This window comes from Neomonachus schauinslandi, chromosome 6 (assembly GCF_002201575.2).
Source record: "Neomonachus schauinslandi chromosome 6, ASM220157v2, whole genome shotgun sequence".
Classification (NCBI taxonomy): Eukaryota; Metazoa; Chordata; class Mammalia; order Carnivora; family Phocidae; genus Neomonachus; species Neomonachus schauinslandi.
Window position 1 is genome coordinate 31,570,767 of NC_058408.1, and position 22,850 is coordinate 31,593,616.

At 46.8% G+C, this 22,850-nt stretch overlaps 1 protein-coding gene across 3 annotated transcripts; it reads right to left on the reverse strand.

Annotated features, from left to right (window-relative positions):
• Positions 1-676: 676 nt before the first annotated feature.
• On the reverse strand, positions 677-20,177 carry LHX9 (LIM homeobox 9). Of its 3 annotated transcripts, XM_021682493.1 has the most exons (6): positions 20,150-20,177; positions 14,898-15,016; positions 12,687-12,889; positions 11,121-11,476; positions 4,898-5,100; positions 3,418-3,675 (listed from the first exon to the last, which is right to left on the reverse strand). In XM_021682493.1, exons 1-6 carry the CDS (start codon positions 20,175-20,177, stop codon positions 3,418-3,420), a joined length of 1,167 nt encoding a protein of 388 aa, XP_021538168.1. The 3 variants fall into 3 exon arrangements, with proteins under 3 accessions (XP_044772283.1, XP_021538168.1, XP_021538167.1); XM_044916348.1 differs by lacking the exons at positions 3,418-3,675; positions 20,150-20,177 and adding an exon at positions 677-733 and having other exon boundaries at positions 14,898-15,071; XM_021682492.1 differs by lacking the exon at positions 20,150-20,177 and having other exon boundaries at positions 14,898-15,071.
• Between the last annotated feature and the right edge of the window lie 2,673 nt (positions 20,178-22,850).

A 22,850-nucleotide genomic window follows, 5' to 3' on the forward strand; every position in this document is an offset into this window, starting at 1 on the left:
TCAACAGTGTGTATTTAACATAAAGTTAACTATGTTTGCATCAAATAAAATGTTTATTCATGAAAGCTATTTATCATACAAGAAACAGCAAAGATAAGTCATCATACAGAGATGTACACTAGAAGTGACAGATGTAAAAGTGCATGCAGAGATTTCTGTTTAAAAAGGAAGAAATAAACAATGATACTAAAATTACTGGGTTTTGATCCTATACTCTCAAAGGAGTGATAGCTTTTCTTTGAATTTACAATTGGAAAATTCCATGAACAGATAGGACTAGTACACATTAGCAAGCAAGTGAAATGGATGTTTTTGGGCTTTATTTTACAATTACTGTGCTTGACAAATGTGTGGGATTTTTTTTCTTTTTTAGCAATAATAATTTTCTTCAAATATGGGGTGGGCATATTACTGCCAGGCTGCTCTGGTTTATACACGGCTTATCTAATTTTGTTTTAAACCACATAACTTTAAGCCTCCATTTGTGTTAGACACCATAAAGAACAGAGTTTTTGTTAACATTCAGTAAATGACATTTAAGTCTCTCTCTCTCTCTCTCTCTTTTTTTTTTTTTTGGCTCAATAGATTTTAAAATGTATGATTATCATAACCTAATATTGTCTTTGTCTTCACTGCAGTGGATTTCCGATCAAACTTTTCCCCTTCTTTTAATACTTTAGGGAATTTTCAAACGTCGGGATGTTTGGCTGTAATGCCCCAAGATTTGTTCTCCCTGAAAAAAATCATAGTGACAATTTATTAACTACAGAGCAACTTGGCTTTTAGGGGTCTGCAATTTCTATTTTGATTTACAAATATCCATTTGTGCTCAATAGACCTAATATTAAATCTTAATCATAATTAAGTTTCTTTTCATGCAATTACTTTATCTGCTTATTATCTTGTTTTTAATTCTAAAAATTGGGCAGAGTCAAATCGGTGGGGCATTACTTTTATTATAAGAAAATATATTTAAAGGTAATTCTAAGTTGAATTACATTGCATATGCAATGGTGTGTACATTTAAAATGAATCAGAAGTTTGGAAATCTGAAAACTATATGTATGTTTGAATATTTAAAAATTTTTTGTATTACCACTTTAATAGCTTTTACATACAGATATTGGAAACACACTAATACAGTTAAACCTTAAATTAAACTGATGGGAAATAAAACTCCTTAGATTCAAAATGGTTTATTCACACAAATTTAATAGGATATATCACAATTGTTTGGTCCATAAATATTTAGGGGAAATAGTTTCTATACAATGCATTTATCAATAAACAAAGAAACATGGACAATTTTGCTAGACCACTTACTGTACTATAAACACGAAGCTCAATATATAAGATTATTGAATTTATCAACTATATTTGAAAGAGTGCACAACTGCTTTCTATGACATGTTTGTCCCCTCTAACAGGATACACCATAAAAAGAGTTTCGGAAATAAGAGGTAAAACAGTACAAAACTAGTGAGGTGTCAAAAGGGCTTAAAACAGTTAATTTAACAAACAACACATATATCCTGATTTTTCACAAACTTACTTCCAAGTTATATCATAAGGCACATAGGAGAACTGAGTTATAATTAGTCTACTTAATAAAGTAGATCTATAGTACCATACATTGTTCTGTCAAAGAACAAAATTTATAAGTATCAATATTTTACCTGTAAAAGTGTATTAATAAGATCTCAGCCTTACCAAGGTTGTTTGGTCTGGTTAGTGGTAAATGCCCAAAATGTAATAGAAATATGAAAAGTCAAGATTTAAGCTCCATATAAGATGATAACCACACTTGCTAAATATATAATGGCAATCACACCTTTCTTCTGTTACAGTGTTAACTTATCTTCCACCATCTTTTTTTTTTTTAAAAAATAAGCTACTTTCTGTGCTAATTTTCTAAAGACCCTGAGCAAAAGTTACAATAATGCACTTTAATGTGGGCAGTGAACTGTCAATATGTAACCACACATTTATACAGCCAGAAGGACACCTTTAAAATCTATTAAATAGCCACTTTGACCACCGAAGATTTAAGGGGTCCAAAAAGTGGGGAATATGTGCAAAGTTATTCTTAACAATCCACTAAAGCAAGACATAGATCTTGACTTCTTTTTTATTTATTTATTTATTTTTTTTTAGGAAATCCACAATCTAATTGGTATTTAACTACAACAGAAGCATATAGATGAACATTCACCACTGCCCAGACCATTAAGATTTTAGCTTAAATTAAAAGAAAAAAAATGCTACTGTAAACTAGGAAATATATTCAGATCAGCATCCACAAGGCTTCTGAGTTTATCTACTTTAAGACTAATAACTTTCAATCTGTAATGTCAGAAAAGGGTTTTTTTCTGACAAATATATCAACCTATGCCAAAGTAAAATAAAGCAAAACAAACCAAAGATTTCTTGTTGTGAATATTAGTCTACTAAGGTTTTTTTTTTTTTAAACATTATTCATATAGAATGCCAGATACAATATCATGGTACAGCTGAAGCCAATTAATAGATCTATTAATTAAATTATACTGATTTTTTAACTTCTTAAAAAATTATATTTTGCTTATTTCCATTTTCCCTAGGAAAAAAATTAATTTAGAAAGAATGGTTTTACAACTATCATTTTTAGCTTTAGGTTAAAAGTATAGAATTTCAAACTCTATATGGAATGTTCATAGATACACAGGGAGTTTAAATATTTTTCAAATGTTGAAAAACAAGTAACTAAGTAACAAGTTTTGCTGGGATGTACATCCCAAAAAGAAGGAAAAGTCACGTCCTTGGAACAGATTTCCCACCTAATTAATCTTTAATATTTGGAGCTGCTATAGATAATGCTTTTGTTTAATCATATTCCTCATTTGTAAGAAAAAAGAATGATCAAAACATTATTTTCAGTTTTAAAATTAAAACATCAATGTGAAGTTTTCAAAATTCCATAAGTACACATACAATCGCAAGATTTAAAAAATAACTTTAATTAATTATCTGATTCTTTATTAACCTAATCATTTAATTGGGAATATGATTATTTGCCCATCATGATACCACTTTTTTTTTCTTTGAGATTCTGGAAATAAGTAACATACAATTTTAAGAGGCACTTATTAGAATAATTCAAAAACTCCCCTTGCCAACTGAAAGATCTAATTAAAAAAAAAAAAAAAACCCAAATACACTTTGTAGACAAAAAAAAAAAAAAAAAAAAAAAAAAACCACTTTGTAAAGGAGACAATACTGTAAACTCATTTGCCAAGTGGCTGCAGATGCTACACACCAAGCTGTTGTTTTTATTTCCCAAATATCTTGTGGGTCAGGAAAAAAAAAATCTTGTAAATAATAAAATAAGAATAATAAGAATAATAAAAGAAGAGGAAGAATTAAAAAAAAAAACCAATGTTAGAAAAGGTTCGTTAAGGTAGTTTGTGAGGGGCTTCCGGATTCGTGGCTGTCCATGTTAGAGGTCACGGATGTCACTACAGTGATAGTGGGATTGGTCAGGTCTGTTAAAGTGGTCGCAGTGCCGGGTGGAGTGAGAGCGCCGCTGTCTGCTGAGGGCGGGGCCGGAAGCGACGTGCCATCAGCTTTATCAACACCCCCATTCTCCTGCCGCAAAAGGTTCCTTCTGAATTTGGCTCGTGCGTTTTGGAACCAAACCTGCAAACCAATCCCAATTGATTTCTTTACCGATGTTTATTTTAGACTTCTTTTGTTTTTTTCTCTCTCTTTCCTTTTTTCCTTATCTTTTTTTCCTTGCTTGCTTTTCTTTCTTTTTTTTGAATGTATATTTTCTTTTTAAATATAATTGTTTATTTTTCTTGGGAGAGAAGGGCTTTTTTTTTTTTTTTTTTTGGCTTTCTTTTAGAACAGATTAATTCAAGTAATGCTACAGATATTCTCTCAGCTGCATATATGCCCCCCAGCATTAACAAGTGCCACTTAGGACAACTGATGCTTAAGTGGAAATACCATAGAAATGAAGGCACAGAGATAAAGGGGAAAAATATATCCTGATTCCTTAACTGATTATTATCTTTTGAGAATGGGGAGAGGCAGGATCACTGAAAGTTTTGCAAAGTAAGAATGACTCGTATGAAATGAACATCATTGAAACAGATTTCAGGCTATCCTTGAGTCTGACACATGGTAAGTAGTCTGTGCATAGGAAAAACCCAGGACCACAGACCCCAAGCAACCAGAAACTGACTGGTGGAAATTTAAGTATCTGCAGTTTGTCACTGAGAAGTAGAAGAGGATCACCGGTGACCCACAGCAACCCACTATAATTTCACTAGTTGTATATTCTTACCATTATGAGTTTAGGAAAACAATTGGACAGCACATCTAACTCCCAATGTTTAGTTTTGAAATATGGTTTACTAAAGTGGGAAAATACTTGCTATAGTTGGTTGCTGAGACACCATAGTTGTGGCTATTCAGGAGTTGAAAAAAAAAAAAAAGGGACAATCTGCATTTGGAAGGTCATGGCCTGTGAGTGAGGCTGCCAAGAGTTTGCTGAAATACAAAAGCACCAGCAGGTCCCCCTTCAACTCTGCACTGAGCCTAGTGTGAATGGAACTCTCTAAAGCCACAACTTGTACGAATAACATCAGCCACATTAGCAAAGCGGTGAGGCAAGCTGTGCTGGCTTTGGTGGCCCCATCTCTCCACCTACAGGGAGAAAGTGGCTGCATTTTAGAAGATCCTGGGAGTGTCTTTGGGCACCCTCCAGGAAGCCCCTGCAAAATTTCAGCCTACCCTCTTGGGAGATAACTAAGATAAACTAATGAAAAGCAGTACAGGAAATATCTGTATTGCTCTAGTTTTTACTGGCAAGGGTAAGGGAGAGTATACACAGCCAATGATGGAGGTTTCTTACCTGCAAAACTCTTTTGGTGAGGCCTGTTTTCTGAGCAAGCTGCTTGAGATCCTTGGCATCCGGATTGTGGTTGATGGCAAAGTAGGATTTCATGGTCCGTAGCTGGTGATGCTTGAAGGAGGTTCGCATGCGCTTGGTCTTCTGCGAGGGTGGGTAAGGCTGCTGATCCCGGTCCAAGTGGTCTGCCTCATTCTCATTACAACCTGTTGTGGTAACAGCGAACAAGCAAGGGCTCAGTGGTAAGTCAGCCATTAGCTGCAGGGGTGGCAGGCTGTTTGATGCTTTGATAATAAAGCAACAGTGGGAAAGCCTGTCAACCCACGTATAGCAGTATCTAGACCAAAGAGGTTAATTGCCGAAGTCCGCCAAACCAGCCTCTTAATATGGACACAACCAAAGTTTATGTAATAGAAAAATATTAGATAAATTCTCTCTTTTGCATAACAGTTGCTAGAAAGCTTGGGAAGACAAGTCCTAAGTGTGAAAGAAACATCCGAGAGTGAAAAGGAAAAGCTCTAATGTATTTATACATATTGGCACCTGCCCTTCTACACACACACAGTTTTTAAAGACTCCATATTTTGTCTGTTTGTGAAATGAAACATACTGTCTGAAGGCACTGTTCTTTACCATGAGGGATATGCAAACAAGTAATTTCAGCTCTCTCAAATCTGAGAGTTTTTGAGAGTCCATCAAGTAAGGAAGAATCTAAGTCAGTTCCAATTTTTAGCTTTTCCTGATGTTCCTAGAGTCTTCACAATCAGGAAAAAGGTAGAAAGTGGCTGGAAAAAAGGGAGAAGTTACAAAATAAGAATTTGGAGATTTCTTATGTAATCCTAAGAATATTATTTTTGAGGGTTTTTAGCTATAACTGGTTAACATTGGGTAATCCCAGGAAGGAAAGAGTTTTCCCTTGGAGATATTTTAATAAATATTTCTGAAAGAGAATGAGTCCAGACTTCTATTCACTCAGTTCATGCCTGAAGCGCTCCCCACAGCTCACAGTTCAGAGACACTTATGGCGTTTATTTCTCCGCTCAGATCTTGGCCCTTTTTGCTGTGGACGTGTGTGAGTGGGATGGCTGGCCTGGCAGAAAGAGGGTGACATCTCTCTCCTTGCATAGCCCTGCTCAGCATTGAGGGCAAAACAACCCAGCCTTTGAAACCAGCCTGAAAGTCATCATCCCAGGATGTAAAGTTGTACATTTAAAAGGCCATTTCCAATAACCTACTGGCTCTGCAAAGAAAATAGGATTACAAAATGAAAATATTTTGCTAAATATTGACTGATTTCATCTCAACTTAAAGGGCATGGCATTTTTTTCCTTTAAACCCTTACTTCAGTTACTTATATGATGCATTTTCAGATCTGATCATCCTACATTTTAGTACACTATAATAGAATATCTAAAATCAACCTGATCATGTCACATGGTGGGAGGCAGACAAAACCTGAATCTGAAGAAAGTAAGGCATTTCTTAATATTAGCTCTTCTGCTTGATAAAAGATTATTTGTCTGCTATGCTCTGGTTAGAATCATGTTCTAAAACTTATTTTTGGTTAAGTCAGCATATATACAGAAACAGTAGTTTTGGTCATCAACGAAGAGGTCATCACATTTCATTACAAAATCCACATAACAAGAAATTATCTCTAATGTAAGAAGACATTATATTAAGCATGAATTAATGTCTCCTTTGTTTATATTTCCATAAAACACTTAAGTAGAGAGCATATTTGCCAAAAGAGCAGATGAGTTCATTGAGGGAAAGATTATATAACTTTCACCTTTGTGTCCCCTAAGTCAAGTACAGGGCCAGGACTCAAAAGCATTTCACCAAGATTTTGAATCTTTGTTCATCAATAAAATCGAGTGACTATTAATGAAAAATCAAGTAAACTCAAAGGGAATCCAAGCTAGATATATACATACAAATGTTGAACATAGACTTCTTAAACTGCATCAGAAGAGTAACATGTACTCAGAGACAAGAGAAAGAATGTACTTTACATTTTACCCTATTTTAGCCCAGTGGGGATATATTGGGTTCAAATATGCTACAGAATCGTACTTTCATATCCTCAAATGGATGAAACAGCATCTTATGACCTACTATAAAACTATACTTATCTCCAGTAAACTGAGCTATATTTCACAACCAGATTATAAATGTGCCCATAACAAAATGGTCAAAGAGGCATACCTCAGTCATTGGAGGCTTCTTCAAATACAATTTCATTCCTATCATATGTGAGTAACATGTAACTTTTCCTGAACAGCACATCAGATTGAATGTTACACTTGGGATAGAAGATTTAAGTTAGTGTTTAAATAATGCCCTTAGCCATTCCCCCACCCCAAGATAATATTTCTTAGAGATGAGTATGATTCCTAACCTCACTATGTACTTCATTAGTCTTTAAAATGAAGTTTATGAAAAATAATTATAGCATAGTCTGATTAAATTGCTTTTCTGAATATGTATTCTATATTCATTATTGCTGATTAAAAACTCAGCAGATAACTTTAGTTCATTAAACACAATAATGGGACTTGTTTCCACATAGACTAACTCTTTTTTTTTTTTTTAAGATTTTATTTATTTATTTGAGAGAGAGAGAATGAGAGAGAGAGCACATGAGAGGGGGGAGGGTCAGAGGGAGAAGCAGACTCCCTGCCGAGCAGGGAGCCTGATGTGGGACTCGATCCAGGCACCCCAGGATCGTGACCTGAGCCGAAGGCAGTCGCTCAACCAACTGCGCCACCCAGGCACCCAGACTAACTCTTTATTAAACAGATATTACTGTATGGTTTTCCTGTGACAGTGTCATCATATTATTCAACTTAAAAGACCAATCTGTTTCTTCCACAGAGTAACTCAGTGTCTTATCCTAAATTGCTTGTGTTTAACTACAAATATAAACTTGCAAGTGATTGTGTTTCCCCAGGGTCTACTTCTCAAGCTATATGTGTTCCCCTTGAATTATGAGATGAAATGGTAACTCTCTTAAAACTGCTTTAACCATCCACCTCTAAGTACACATCTGGCATTATAAAGTCAGTGAGAAGATCTAAATATTTTATTTTCCAGTCACTTACGAAGTGGTCACCTATACCAAAGTGAGTTTCTGTTCTGAAGGTATATAACCTTCTGAGAACTAACTGATCCCTGGGAGACCACTAGGGGTCAGTGCCAGGCTAATTTAACAACCATCAGGAGCTTTTGAAGTTTGGAATCGAAGAAAACCTACACTTGGGAAGGGAGATTTTTAAAACTAGAAAAAATGTAGTCTCCCCATTAATGCTAAATTACCCAAATAAGAGTTGCCTATCCTAGACTAAATCTTCTTCTCACCCCTGGAGGGCTGCTTTCCAATCCAGCATTCCAAATAAACTATGTCTCTTTCTAAAATATCTGCCTGCTATCTGCACAAGGAGGTATAAACTAAATTAGGAATATTCTCATTAAAAGGTATTTGCCAGATGTCAAGCACTAAGTGATCTTTACCAAGTTTCACATCTTCTCTCGATGTCTTTGAATCCTAAACACATTTTTTGTATATGTTTTTTTAAAATATATTGATGTATAAATTATATTTGTCTAGTGTCAATTTTACTCTTTCTGAGACTAGGTTACATTTAAGCAGAGATGACAATGTAAGATCCAGAGAAAGCTAAAATAATGAGTTAACATGTTTTAAATTTGCTGAAGCTTTTCTTTTGCTAGTTTTGTAACAAACTTGCAGTAGATTCATAAACATTTTTTTAATACTGGGGTTGATTTCTGGTCATGTATCCTTAACCCAATTTCTCTAGGTTATTTTCATCTGATTTTAAAGAAGCATATACTATTCATTTGTATCTCTAGGGAAAGTCCGGAAAGGATGGGGTGGATGCTAATTAATAAGCATCCAGTCTGAGGTGGTGTGATGTACAAACACAGGATAGGGAGGCCTCAGCAACCCTTTCCTCCCGCATGACCAAAACAGCATCACCTTTCTCAATAAACCTTGCAGCAGCACTAATTTGCAAACTAAAGACCGAAGTGGAGGGAGATTTTCATTCTTTTTTTTTTTTCTTAAGAAATAAATGTGCAAGCTCTAGAAGTAGGGGATACTAAATTCTACTGTTCTTAAAGCTCCCCGGATCTTTCTAACATAAAGTAAGATCCAAGACAAAATCAATTTTAGCTAGTTAGATTAAATAAACAAGCGCAAAAACTAGGATTCCTGCCGCGTGGCTAGAAATCGCCACCCTTCCGCACATTTTCTCGAGGCTGAGGGATTCCCTCTCTCCAAAGGACTCGCTCGTTATGTGGGTCTCGGCCTCTTGGTCTCTGTCCCTGTCTCTCTCTAATTGGGGCATTAGGGCCTTGGTGAGTGGCTCGAGATTCCGATGTCATCTTCTATTAATAAAGAACAATTAGTGCCCTGCCTGTCCTGCTCCGGGGACCTCGCATCAAAGGAGATGAAATGAGCGCGCTGGGCAAAGTGGCCCCGAACCAAAAGCCCTTGCGGAAGCGCAGCAGGGGCGAGCGCGAGGCCGCGACCCGCAGCCGGGGGTTGGCAAAACCCGGGGCTGCGCCCGCGGCCCTAACACAAACCAGTCCGGGTGGGGTCTGTTGCGAGCCAGCCGCTCTTTTCCTTTGGTCTAGCGACCCTGGCATGAACCCTCTAGGGACAAGTGTAGCGGCGCTGAGCTCCCTGGTCCCTAATCTCCGTGGGACGCCGCCCGCCGCGCTGACCGGGTTGGGATTCCTTCTTCTCAGTTAAATCAGCCGAGAACCCCAGGAGGAAGCCGAGCACAAGGCTGGGGAGAGCCCGCTCGTCCAGAGAGCCTTCCCCTAAAAACTCCGGGCTCAGAGCAGGACTTTTAGTTCCAAATGGTTCACACTGGCTGTGTGACCGTGGATAAATCACTTATCCGAATGGATAACGTTCCTTTACCATTGAGCAACAATGGGGTCAGGCACCCTACCCAGCACTGGGGACTGGAAGACGAAAACCAGCAAGATCTGTGTTCTGGGATGTCCATGCTTGGGCTGGTATCTGGGTACTCATGGTATCAGAGTGGGGTTGCCACAGAGAGGTCCCCAAGTTCCCTTCCAATAGAATGGACTCCCTAGCCTGAGTCGCCTGCCTCTGAGATTCCCATCCAGGGCTGGGCCCAGCATGGGAAACCAAGCCTTAGTTTCCCAAAAGTTAGCCTGGGCTTTCCAGGCCCCTTTTCCCAGTGTCTGGAACTCAAAGAAAGAGCTTCCTTCCTGCTTGGAGGAAGCTATGATCTGCAATGTCCATCTCCATCCTCACCTGGGGGATGGAGAGCTGGGCAGACTACCAACCATGGGAAAGTAGTGAATGAGAGAGATTGATAAATGATAGGTGTCCCCCAAAGCAAGGAAGAAAGTGTGCTCTCAGGCCTGTTGCCTGCATTTTGTTTTTAATTAAGAGAGGAGGCCGGTGGAGGACAGAAGAGCAGCCTGTCACACCACTAAGCCTCCTCAGTGGGCTTGACCTGGAGCTTCTTTCATTTTCCCAAGGGGTCTGGATGTCCGGATGGTTGACCATACAGGGAATGAGCTGGTCGGATGAGTACCCTGACCTACAGAAGGGACAGGCCAGTTCAACTGTGGAGAGTGATTCCTACCCCTACAGCTGCTTTTCACCAAGATCAGGGATTCGGTTTTCAACACTCTTGCCAACTGTGTTCCTGATTAACTCTGGGCTGGTGACCACAGCCTCTGCCCCCTCTAGACAGACTGAAGTTGGGCTCTGAAGTTTTGTTTTTTTTTTTTCAGTATATAGGAAAACCTCCTCCAGGATCTATAATTTGGCTTCCACACAGGAATTGCCCTGGGGCTGTTTTGCTCCAACTGGGAGCCAGAAACTAATGGGCTCATTAACTAATGGGCAACAAGGATTTGGCTCTGCCTGTTTGGGGGAAGTCACTGCGGCCCCAGGGTCATGAATGTGTTTTTTGCCACAACCTAAATAAAGGTCTTTCTCTCCCCTCTCCCTTTCTCCTTCTTTCCCCCTCTCCTTCTCTCCCTCTTTCCCCTTCTGAGTGAAAGGGAGTTGTACTGAGGAAAGAGGCATGTTAAGCAAAACCCCCTCTTGCCACCAGATCTTGAATGGGAAAGGAATTCTATGGAATCCTCCTCAGGACAGCCGGAGGCCAGGGCTGGAGGGGCGCGGGGGTGGGGGGGAGTAGTAAGGGCCCACCTGAGTTGTAATTGACGATGTCCACTCCCAGCGCTGGGCTCTTCCGCTTCCGGGGCCGCCCTTTCTGCACCGTGCCAGTGCCATTGAAGTAAGGCAGGGCCAAGCCACCGCTCTTGGCTGCCAGCTCAGTGTAGCTCAACTGCGGTGGATACTCCCCTTGCAAGAGGGTCTCGAAATGGGCGCGGCAGTACACCAGGCTGTCCTTCATGCCAAAATGGTCGCCCGTGGTCAGGGTCTTGTTGCAAGTGGAGCAGGTGAAACAGCTCAGGTGGTAGACAGAGTCTCGGGCACGCATGACCATCTCGGAGGCGGAGATGCCAAGGTGGCAGCGGGCACATCTCTGCACAGAGAACCTTCTGGAAAAAAAAACAAAAACAAAAACGTCAAGTCAGGGCGCTGGGTGAGGCAAAGGCAGGGCCATCTCCCACCCGTGACACCTGGAGTTTGGTCAGCAGTGGTCCTAGACTGACACCTAGGAGGGCTCTGACAGAAGAGGACACCGGTCCATTTGGTCATTAATTTTACTTGCTTATGACCTGTTCTGGTGGGTGAAGCAGGACAAAGAACCCTTACATTAAAATGAGAAGAATCGGGTAACATCCTTAGTTTCCTTCTCTGGAAAGTTAAGATTTAAAAAAACAAAAAAAACCAAAAAAACAAAAAGCCAAAAAAAAAAAAAAGAGAGAGAGAGAAAGAAAGAAAAAGAAAAAGCCCAACAACCAAACAAACCCGCACTAGCTAACTCAAACGCTATGTAAAGAATATTAAATTGTGATGCCAAGGGAAAGGGTTTCATCCGTTACAAAACACTCTATGAAGGGTGGTATTATTATTATTTATGGATGTGTGCGTGTGCCTGAAAGCATTCAGACAGACGCTTTTGCAGAAGAAATCTAATTCTTTTTAAATCACCTCTCTCCCTTTGGTTGAGAGCAGAGCTAGGTCACTTGCACATAGTTCTCTTTCCCACTCCAGAAAAAATAACTGGGAAGCATCAAAAAACATCCCTGGAGTTTGCTCGCCAGGCTAGCCGGCAAGGTTCTAACTAGCAGTAAATGGAACTCAGAACTGAGTGGCTTGGGTTTCACCAACGGCGATTATTCCTTTTCATGGTCATTTACGTGGTCTCCCGCACCCTCGCAAAAACCTAACACCGGGTTCCGGCTGCGCCGGCCACCAGTTCAATTCCAAGGTGCGGGTCTCGCCCAGTTCGTAGTAAACGGAAAAAAAGAAAAAAAAAAAAATACCCGCTTTAGTCTCGGTAGACAGACACATACTCATTCACTATTTCAAGATTTCTCCAGATTCCCTCTACTGAACTGTGAAGTGTCGGGAGTGGGGGATAGTCACTGGTAGCTCTTGACCTCGGGTGTTCCTCCCACCCATCCTCACCGCCCTTAGTGGGGGTGGCGCAGCTGGAAGGCGTATGCAGTGGACTTCCCCTGTCTCGGGATTGATAACCGGACCCCGAAGGGGCGAAAGGTGGGGGACAGAGAAGAGGCTCCCGGGCTCGGGCAGGTGGCCCCGCCAGGTGTACCGGGGCGTAAGGGATAGGGGCGGGAATACCTGTAGTAATCCTCCTTGCAGTAAATGCTACCGTCCTTGGCGAAGCAGGTGAGCTCGGATTCGAGGGCCAGCTTACATTCACAGCACTTCAGGCACCTCAGGTGCCACTGTTTGTCCACAGCCAGCAGGTAGTACCTGTCCGAGATCTTGCCCCCGCAGCCGGCGCACAGAGCAGGCTTCTCGGGGCTTAGCGGGGGCATGCCCTGCAAGGCAAGCACAGCGCACCGCTGAGGACGGAGCGCGGCGGGGACACACAACGCGGAGTTCCCTCCCCGCAGCACGAGTTTCAGTCGTTCCGGGAGCATGGCAAGGGTCAGGGGCCACAGCGCAAAGGCAAACGTCGGGGGAAAGTTAGCGATTTTTCCTTTTGCGACTCACTCCCTTTCTGCGGTGTCTGCCTGAACCCGGCGTTCGCATTCTCCCGGGACTATTAACCTAAACACAGGCTGGCCATCTCCACCCTCTTCTAAAACCTTAAAGACATGCCGTCCACCTCGAAACTCTTTTAAAAATGCTAGGAGCGCATTGAGTATAGTTTGGCGGATGCTCCCAAACTCGAATATACATGCTAAAAATTGTGGCTTTCAACGCACACAAAATAAAAACAACGGAAATTTTTACTGGGGAATGGAAAGGAAATTTGAACGAACACAGATTGTTTTGAAACCATTCCATTTCCCTAAATTCTTATAGGCAGCGTTATATTAAAAGGAAGGGAGAGATTATGATACCTGTGCTCCTAATTTGGTCGACATTGTTTTGACCAGGGTGTATTTGGCTGTTCTCTCATTTCCAGGGATATTGGTCCTCTCCCCAGTAAGGGTATAAAGTGCCTGTCCCCAGGAAGACTCCGTTGTCTAGTCCCCTCTGCACAGTCCTCCTTTCGCCCTGCATTAACCTACCCAGGAGACCTGTGTCCTGAAAATCTGTTTAGTGCCCAAGTTCAGCTTCCCCCCCCCCCCCCCCCCCACCCCCGCTTACCCACCGACCAGGCTGAAGATGAGGAAACCTCACCGTGACAAGCCCAGCCCCTCCACGAGATTCGGGTTTGGGTTGCTTTTTGGTTTTAAACAGGACAGCCACAACAAGGAAAAAGAAAAAGAAGAAAGTAACCACTGGTCATTTCCCTCAAGACTAGCAGAAATGGGCTGGACTTCCCCACAAAACTTTGGCGGGCCTGGAAAAGTAAAGTTTCTTCCTTTTACTCAGACCTGGGGCCCTCCACACTATGTTCTTTGCAAATGTGGAAACATCCACCAACTCGGCTACTTGGTGTAACCCAAAACACCACTGACCCGCCGGAGCAATCTAAAGGGTTGGTTCGAGCTACAATGCCGGGTGTGATGTCGAAGGATCTACACAGCTCTGTTTGGCTGAAATCATTTCCGGAGACTTCTGTAGTTTTTCCCCTCCGGCTCGTAAGTGGGAAAGGGAAGCACATAGATTATTAATTGGCTTTATTAATTGGACGTGACTTTTATTAATATGAATAGTAGTAAGAGTGGTAGTTGATTATATCGTTTAAGGGTAGAAAGTTCTCGCGCGTAGGCTAGGTGCTCCTCCGGGTTTTTATTAGATTTCCCCCCTACACGTTACACCCGCCCGGCCCGGAAGTTGAACGCAGTCTTGTTTTGCTAGAGGGGCCGGGCCGGGCTGCCCGAGACCCCGAAAATCGCTGGGTTAGGCAGTGCCGCGCGCCGAGCGTCCTGAGAACTGAAGGTGGCCCAGTGGAGTCTGAGTCCTCTCCAAAGATCCCGTCATCACACCCAGAGACTAGAACCACCTGGGCTCCTGCTTGGCCGCGACGCCTCGGCCGCGCGCGCAGTCCGCGCATTGCCCGCACCCAGCTCGCCCTCCCTGCCGCTGTCCTCGCCCGGGAGGCGCCCGGAGTCAAGGGGGGCCGGAGACCGGAGTCTGAGGTCTGCAGAAGGGGACATCCCCATCCTCTCACTCTCGGCCCGCCCTGCTCTGCCGGGAACAGCTGCGGCACAGAGTAGCGAGCTCAGGGTCTCGGTTGCGGAGACATTTCAAGTCAGAAAAGGGGTTTTCTTAGCCCGGCAGGCAGTCAGACCGGAGAAAACCCACCCGCCAGCCTGGAACGGACGTCCCTAGGACCCTCCATCCTCAGCTCGGCCGGCCACGGAATGGAGGCTCGGCTTCGCGGAGTGCGCTGGGGCGCCAGGCTACTGCCGCCGAGGGGCCCGTCCTTACCGCGTCGCGGCCGTTGAGCTGAGCGCCTTTGGCCAGGCGGGCCTCGGTCTTAGATCTGCGCTCCATCTCCTCCATGATGCCTTGGATGTGGCCTCCGGAGATCCCGTGGAAGAGCATGGCTGGGGAACGGAAAGGACACGAATTGTCTTCTGCTCGGCACCCCACTATTTCCATATACACACGCCGGCGGCTCTCAGCTCATCCGAGTGAAGGAGCAGAAGGGACGGCAGAGAGCTGCGTGTTGGAGGAGCGCAGAGACGCTCGGGGACGGAAGGCAAGAGGAAGAGGGAAGAAGAAAGAGGCAGACAGAGTGGAAATTGGTCTGCTTGGAAAAGAAAAAACAAAAAAAGAAAAAGAAGGGGGAAACCCCAGCGGCTCCCTGAAGGAGATGTGCAGAAAACAAACAAACAGGGGCGGAGGGGAAAGGAGACGAAGAAGGCGAATCTTACTGCTCCGAGAGATCGAGTTACTAATGGGAAACAACTGCAGCGGGGGGAGGAAAACAAAATCTGGTGAAGAAAGAAAATAGTTTTGAACACAAAGAAAGAAAAAGAAGTGCTATTTTCAGCGGTCCCTGGCTGCTTGCAAGTTCCCAGTGCCTGTAGGTTGGGTTGGGGACTGCTCCTGCTGTAGCTGTGTCCAATTTGTTAAGAGACTAAAGCCAGCCCATTTTTGATAATTTAGTAGGAGGAGTTCTCTCCCTGGAGCTGCCGCGGATTTTTATTCAGACAACAAAGACCTGTCATACTCCTCTCAACCCCCTGGTGATGGGCAAGCAGGGACAAACATTACAAAAGGGAGGGGGCTGGAGGGGGGGTTAGTAGGAGGGGGCATTTACTTCCCCCCAACACACACACACACACACACACACACACACACACACATCCTTCCAAGAGTTCTCAGTAATCACGTTTTAAAGGGGAAAAGGAGCCCTTATTGTCCCCGCCCTGGTGCAGGCGGCAGAAAGCCTATTTGGTCCAAGTTCAAGATCAGACCCCAGCTCAAGGCATACAGGATGTCAGCTCCAAACTTTGGGTTTCCTCCTTGTGGACTTTATGGTCCCTAACTTACAAGGGACCCCAAATACGCAAACGTTAAACAGATATTCCTCCCTTCCCCTCTTCCTCAACTCACTGTTTAAAAGCAGGTCGCCTCACCTCCCTTAGAGGCCCTCCACCCTACCAGGGCCTGGAACATCACCCAACGTGAAAAACAGGCTACAAGAACCTAAGATTCTGAAGTTTACTTTTGGCCAAAAGGTTTTGTTTGAAAAACGAATGTAGAGGACAGGGCATGGACTTTTGGGGGGGGGGGGGGAGTACTCAACTGAACCATGACACGGGGTGAGGTATTCTCTTACCCAACTCAGGATTGAATGTAAACTGCTGGTGATGGGCAGCCAGTGGAGGACCCCTGCAGGACTAGTGCGCGCCCTATTGCGTGCTGTTCCCACCGCCCTGGCAGGACAGGGGCTTGTAAAACTGGATGCACCGCACATTTAGGAGGATGTGAAAGGGGCTCCTCGCTGTGGAGGAGGGGAAGGTGAGAGCTGACAAGCAGAACGGCAGACCTGCGCCTCACAAGAGGCGGGATTGTTCTGTCTCCCTCTGTTCCCACTAGCGGTGGCCCCTCCTTGGCCCTATTAAAAAGTGTCCGCAACACTCTGATATTGTCGATTCATTCAAACCACCAGAAGCCCCCTAGGGGCCCGAAGCATAGAGCAGTGGCAGGAACCAACCCAACTTTATAATCAGCGAAAGGAGGAAGCCAGGGCTGCTCCCCCTTTCTTTCCTTCCTCCTGCCTGCCTGCTTCCCACCACTCCCCATCATCAGCTTTCCCAGGGATGGCTCGTGTCTCCACACACCCTGGGTACCTCAGAGGAGTACCCTGTTGGCAGACTTGCTTCCCTCTAGGGGAACGGTGGTCAAATCTGGAAAGATGAAGGGAGAGAGGGAGGAAGAGAAAGAGCAGGGAAGGATGAAGGAAGAATAAAAGGGGAAGGGAAGAAATAAGAGAATGAGAATGAGAGGGAAAGGAAGGAAGGAAGGAAGGTAGGAAGGAAGCGAAGGGAAGGCAGACAAGAATGGAGGCAGGAAGGGAACTTGTGCAGCAGTCTGACTTCCTGTCCCAAAGCATCGCCTTCTGAAGCTGCTGGAGTCACCTCTTCCATGAAACCCAAGACTCCACTGCTTCCCCTCGCTCTTTTCTCGGGGTCAAAAATAATGTTATTTGCAGACTGGACGCTGTTACAGTCCTCCGGGTGCCAGAATACAGCTCATAAAACACAATTTCACACAAAAATGAAGCCAATCAAGTGAACTAAGCTGGAGACCTCCCCCCTCACTTTGGCAGCCCTACTGGACAGCAGGGCTGCTATTTACTGTAAGTAATGTAATTAGCCCCTTTGGATGGAAATCAATGAGCTTTTCAAACCCACGTGCACAAACGAAGGGCCCCAAGGAGGGGCTGGGAGCAGCAACCCTTTCAGAGACAGCAGGTCCTCTCACAAAGGGGCAGATTGCCTTCCCACAAGTCAGCAGCTAAATGGACTCAGATCCTGAGGAGGAGGAGGAAGAAGAGAAGGAGGAGGAGGAGAAAGAGGTGGGGTCTCTGAGAAGAATATCAGTCAACCCAGTCAACCCAAGGAAGCTCCAAGGAAAAAGTAAATTTGGGACCTCAATCCAGCGACCTGCTTTGTCTAGTTTCTGGACTAAACTACAGCTCTCACCCCCCACCCCCATTGCCCGCCTACCAAATGGGGGTGTTGGAATTAGGTTTGGCTGTTGTTGAATTTTGGTCCTGCTCAGCAAAAACAACAAAGAACGCAAGAACACAACCCTGTTCTTGCAAGAGATGAACTTTGGAGACTTAATGAAGTGAAAGTTTAACAAACAGCTCCAGGAAAAATAGTTCTGTGAAATCTCCAAGGAAGCCAATCACAGAAGTCCTGTAAACCATCCTTCATCCATTCATCTGTTCCACAAATACTTGTTAATCGTCTATCAGGTACAGGCAGGGCAGAGCACCTTCTACAGTCAGCTTTGGGGTTGGATCCCAGCTATGCCTGCTTTTTAAATAAAACTTAGGTTATAAGTTCCTGCACCCAGTGGGTGTTGTTACTTCCCATAAAGAAGTGTACTGCCAGGAGTCTTCCTTCTCAGCCAAGGCAGGAAGTTTGCAGAGCTAGGGGTGGGGCAGGAGGTGCTGCTGGAGTTTGGGAGGTCCTTTTTAGTTCTGCAGAAATTGCTCCCCACCCACCCAGCTCTGCCTCCTCTCACAGTTCCTTAAAGAGGATGCCCATGGCGGGGGGGTGGGAGGACATACTCCAAGAACTGGATGCGTGATCTGGGGTATCCTTTTTGTCTTGGAGTCCCAAAAGTTTACCTAAGAGGGCCCCCCCTCACTACCTCTTATTCACAAAGGGAGTAAGCGCTTTAAGGAGAGCATCTTTGTAGCTCTGACTTCTTTCACCTCTGGAGAGGAGGGACTGGAGCCCGGTGTCCCTCAGAATTGCCTGAGAGTGCTCTATAAAAGTTGGAGTGCTCCCTGGTTCATTTCCTGGGGCTCCGCCTCTCTAAATGGGACAGGTGCAAGGGGCTGTCCCCTACCTGCAGCCTATAATAGGATCTCAACTCTCCTCCCTGAACTCAAAGCTCTATTTGGAGTGGTGGGGCAGAACCCTGGCCAGTTGCCACCCTCCTCACAATTGGGCACACGCAGTCCATTCTCTTCTTTGCTCCATGATCCATCCATCCGGCTATTGTTGCCGCTTTCAGAAAAGCGGTTGGCTGGTCGCTAGCCGGGAAGAGCAGTAGAGAGGGAGTTGATGGTTCAGGGTCCTGGAATCTCCAAGAAGGCAGCAAGTTTGTCCCAGGCTCTGGCCCAGAAAAACTCCCAAGAGGGCAAGAGAGGGGAAATAAAGGGAAGGCATAGCTTTACCCAGGGAGCAGTAGAGGCTTTAGGATCCAGAGAGGAAAATAACTCTGCAGACCCATCTCTTGAGAGCATTGGCAACTTAAGTTCTCTTTATATCTGACTTTTGAAAGCTAAGATCCTGTACCCCCGGTTTGCCTTTCAAAGAGCAGAGGTCACCTTTCCTCCTGACCCTGTTAAACTGGTTGGGGAGCCCCTTTGGTCTGAAAGGTGCAGGTCTTGAAGCAGTGTCTGTCTTTGGGCACTGTCGTGAGCACCGCAGGGCCCGGGGTAGTGGACGTCGTCTGGGGCTGGGAACCGCGCGCTCAGTCCTGGTCTCCCCGGCTGCGCTGGGCAGGAGGTGAGCCGATGGCCCCGAGCCGCCAGGCCTTTCTCTAGTCGGTGCGCATAGGGAATCTCTATGTTCAAACAGATCCACTGGCACTGCCGCACGGGCGCATCTCTGATTCAGTCTTGCTGGGAGGGCCTCCCTCCAGACAGATGGGAGCGGGCCGAGCGGAGCTGGGGGAGCCCTCCTGCACCGAGGGGAGACTCAGGGCCGCGCCCCAGCTGCGCGCCGCTTGCGCCGCAGGGCCCTACCCTTCCGTGCACTCTGACCCACGCACATCCTCTGTACCCGCAAAGCCACCCGACCGTCGTTTGCTCCCTTCAAATCTCTGTCCTCCGTGGTCCCTGGCTTCTTCTCTCGGGGGGCGGTTGCCACATCCGAAATCCGAAGCCCCTTTACCTGACATTTGCTGTGCCGTGGGCCCTCAGCCGCCCGAGGAATAAAGGGAGATGTCCCGCACAGCGTCCTCTGAGGTCGCGCGCAGGAACGGCTGCGCGGGGTTTGCATTGAACAAAAAATGCGGGGGAAGCCAGTTTCCAGTTAAGCCCTACACAGGTGAGAAACGGTGTCAGCCCTTCCCCCCCACCATCCCTTCCAGCGGGGAGACGCCCCCAGCAGCACCACGGAGGATCGAGGGTGCATCCATCACGCTGCTGACAACTCGCGGCTCACCTGCACCGTGACCTCCACCTCCCCCTCTCCATCCTCAAAAAAGTCAAAGACATTCAAGGAAAGGCAAAAGGAGGGAAACGCAGCTTTCAGGAATCCTGGCAGGAGACTGAACGAGACTGCATTGAGCCTTCGAAGCGCGATTTAATTTCTAACACACACACACACACACACACACACACACACACACACACACCTCTTTCTTTCACCCAATGAAGGCGCGCACACGTGTGCGCGCGCGCGCGCACACACACACCAATGTGCACACCAGCCCAAGAAAAAGGGCAGAGGAAATGAGAAGGAACCTGGCGTATAACTCACCTGCCTCTAGAGTGGTGCCGTTCAGCATTCTTAGAGCAAAAGGAGTTGATCACGCCGTAATGGTGGCTGCACTGGCAGAAAAAAGCCGCGCGTTAGCGGGGCGTTGCGGCCCGGGGGCCCCGGAGCCTCCTACCACCCCGCTGGGGCGCGTCCGAACTGCTCCTCCCGCCGCGACCTCGGGTCCTGGGCGGCTTCGATTGAAGCCCAGCCTACCTCCGCTAGTGCCCGAGACGCTCCTGGGTGCCTGGCCTTCCGGGCGCACGCCCAGGCCAGAAAACCGCTCCGACGAGACAACCCCCGTGGGATCTTACCTTGAGGTCCAGACGTTTCCCCCAAGAACCCGGTCCTCGGCGAGGGAGGGCGGGAGGCGGCGGCCAGAGGTGCGGGCTGGTCCCCAGGTCTCGCCGGGGATTCCTCTGTTGATCCAAATAAATAAACCGTTGGATGGAAATCTCTCTCTCTCTCGATTGACCCGAATCCCTCACCTCTGACCCGCAGCTCCTTCCACTTGTCTTTTATTTTCAGTTTATGCTTCCAAATCGGGAGGAGGAAGGGGTGTGCAGAGGGCACAGACGCGGGCTGGTGCGCGGAGACGCGCTCTGAGGCTGCGTTCAGCCCTTCCAGCCTCTCAATAATCAGGGGAGGTGTTAATGGAGGACTCGGCCGTAACTGAACCTCATAAAGCCGAGAGCATCTTGAGGCTTGGGCGCAGCGGGGGTGCTGGGGTCCCGCGGCGCGCCCTGGGCTCCCGGCCCCCCAGCCGGCCTTTGCCTTCCTGGAGCTTGTACCTAAAGGATGCTGCCGCCAGCTGGTGCCTGCGTAGACCGTGAATGCGCGGTAGCTCCTGCGGGAAGCTGGGCTAAGCCATTGATTGCTCCCCCGCCACATCCCCGCCTTCCCCTCCCGGTCCTTCACTCTCGGCGCTCCCGGGCGAGGCGCCAGGAACCCAGCACTTTGGGATGCACTCCGCCCGCCACAGCGGCGTTCCCAGCCGGGTCAGCGCGGGGGCTGGAGGTGTCTCTCCCACCCGGCCCGGCTAAGAGGTGGGGATGGCGATTAACCGGGAGAAAACCGACTCAGACCTTGGGAGATGAGCATTCTCAGGAACGCAGACAGACTCCCAGACCCGGGATGGGGCGGGGGCCAGGTTACCTGGTCTCAGGTTCCCGAGGGGCTGCGTCGCCCCAGCAGCCCCGGGCGCAGTCAGGCCGCGGGAAAGCAGAGCGAGAACCGGGAAGCCGGGCCTCTGGCCAATTATTTACTCACTCCCCCACCCAGTGCGCTCCTCGCAGGCGGAGATGGGGGGCGGGGGATTGCTGGGAGGCTCCCGCGCGGATGCGGGAAGGGGGTGTGAGCCGCGAGATTGGCCGCTCCGGGATGCGGGTCCGGGTGCTGCTGCGGCCCTCCCTCCCCGCCCTTCCCCGCTATGCCACCTGAGCTGTTCCGCTGCGGTGCGTGGGCTGAGGGCGCCGAGGGCTGGGGCGCCCGCGCTCCTACCAGCCGCCTGAGGAACCAGCGTGGGATGGGGGGGCCTGGGCTGTGCCGGGGTGGGGGCAGAGGTGCACCTCTCCACAGTTTAGGGGTGGTAAGGGAACCAGCGGGAGCCACGAATCCAAGCCCTCCTTGGCTTTCTCTTTCCATCCCAAACCCCGGAATGTGGCTCTGAGAATCCAGGACAGAGACCCTCGTTCCACCCCAACACTTGGCTTCACTAGCCAGTGCCACCAGCCAGCTAGTTCCACTAGTTTACCTCTTAAGTTCCCCTCACCTCCCCCTCGACTTTCCCTTTCCCGTTCCGGCCTCCTTAGCTCTTTCTCTCCTCGAGAACCCCCCTGTGTTGGTCCGTTTTCGCGGCCAGGGAGGGGACAAGCCTCTCAGGTTTAGCTTCTATGCTCGCCAGCGAGGCCATCGCACAGATGGACGGTGATACTGACCCGAAACGCTTAGATGCTTTCATTCACTCCTGTCCAAAGCAGAGGTTTTTATCCTCTTTGGGGTTACGAACTGTTTTAGATATTTGGGAAAAACAAACAAACAAATTCATTCCACACACGCACGGGCGCGCGCGCCAAGTGCGCGCGCACTCAGGCGCGCACAGAGGAGCTCACACTTTCGTACAAATTTCGAGTGGGAAGATATGGTCGTCACGAATCTCCCATTCCCTCTACAGCCTATGATTCCCCGGTTTACACTCTTTTACACCCATAGTCTTAAAAAACGGAGGGCCCGTGAGTCTGGAGATTTTGTGTCATGACCCCAACCTTGAAACTATTTGTACGGACGAGGTCAGTTAGCTCTCAGCGCCGGGGGTGCTCCGTCCGACATGCAGCAGGGTATCTAGAGATCCCTGGTAGGCTGGGAGTCCTGGGAATGACTTAACCTCTAGGTAAAGATATCTGTGGGTTCCTCCCAACCTTTTCTCGGAAATCAAGTTCTCCACAGAGGCGTGCAAGAGGGTCTTGACAATTCCCCCCCCTACACACACGCGCACACTTAAACATATGACTTTTTTTTTTTTTTTTTTTGAGGGGAGAGGATAGTTTTGGCACCCGGAAGTACCTTTTAATTGTTGCAGGGTAGTGAAAAATAGCACCGACTTTTAAATCTTCCACCACGAGCAGATGTCCACAAACTCAAGCCTTTGGTCCAATGTAGAGATGATGAAATGGCAGGTGTTGGTATGGAGCGGAGGGGGAGGTTC

Bases quoted from the DNA above. Each gene is read 5' to 3' on its own strand.
- LHX9 (XM_021682492.1), bottom strand. From the start codon at position 15,071: ATGGAAATAGTGGGGTGCCGAGCAGAAGACAATTCGTGTCCTTTCCGT. The intron at 11,477-12,686 runs GTATTCCCGCCC...TTTTTTTTCCAG, and splicing joins TGCAAGGAGGATTACTACAG to AAGGTTCTCTGTGCAGAGAT. The intron at 3,676-4,897 runs GTAAGAAACCTC...ATTGGTTTGCAG, and splicing joins TCACCAAAAGAGTTTTGCAG to GTTTGGTTCCAAAACGCACG.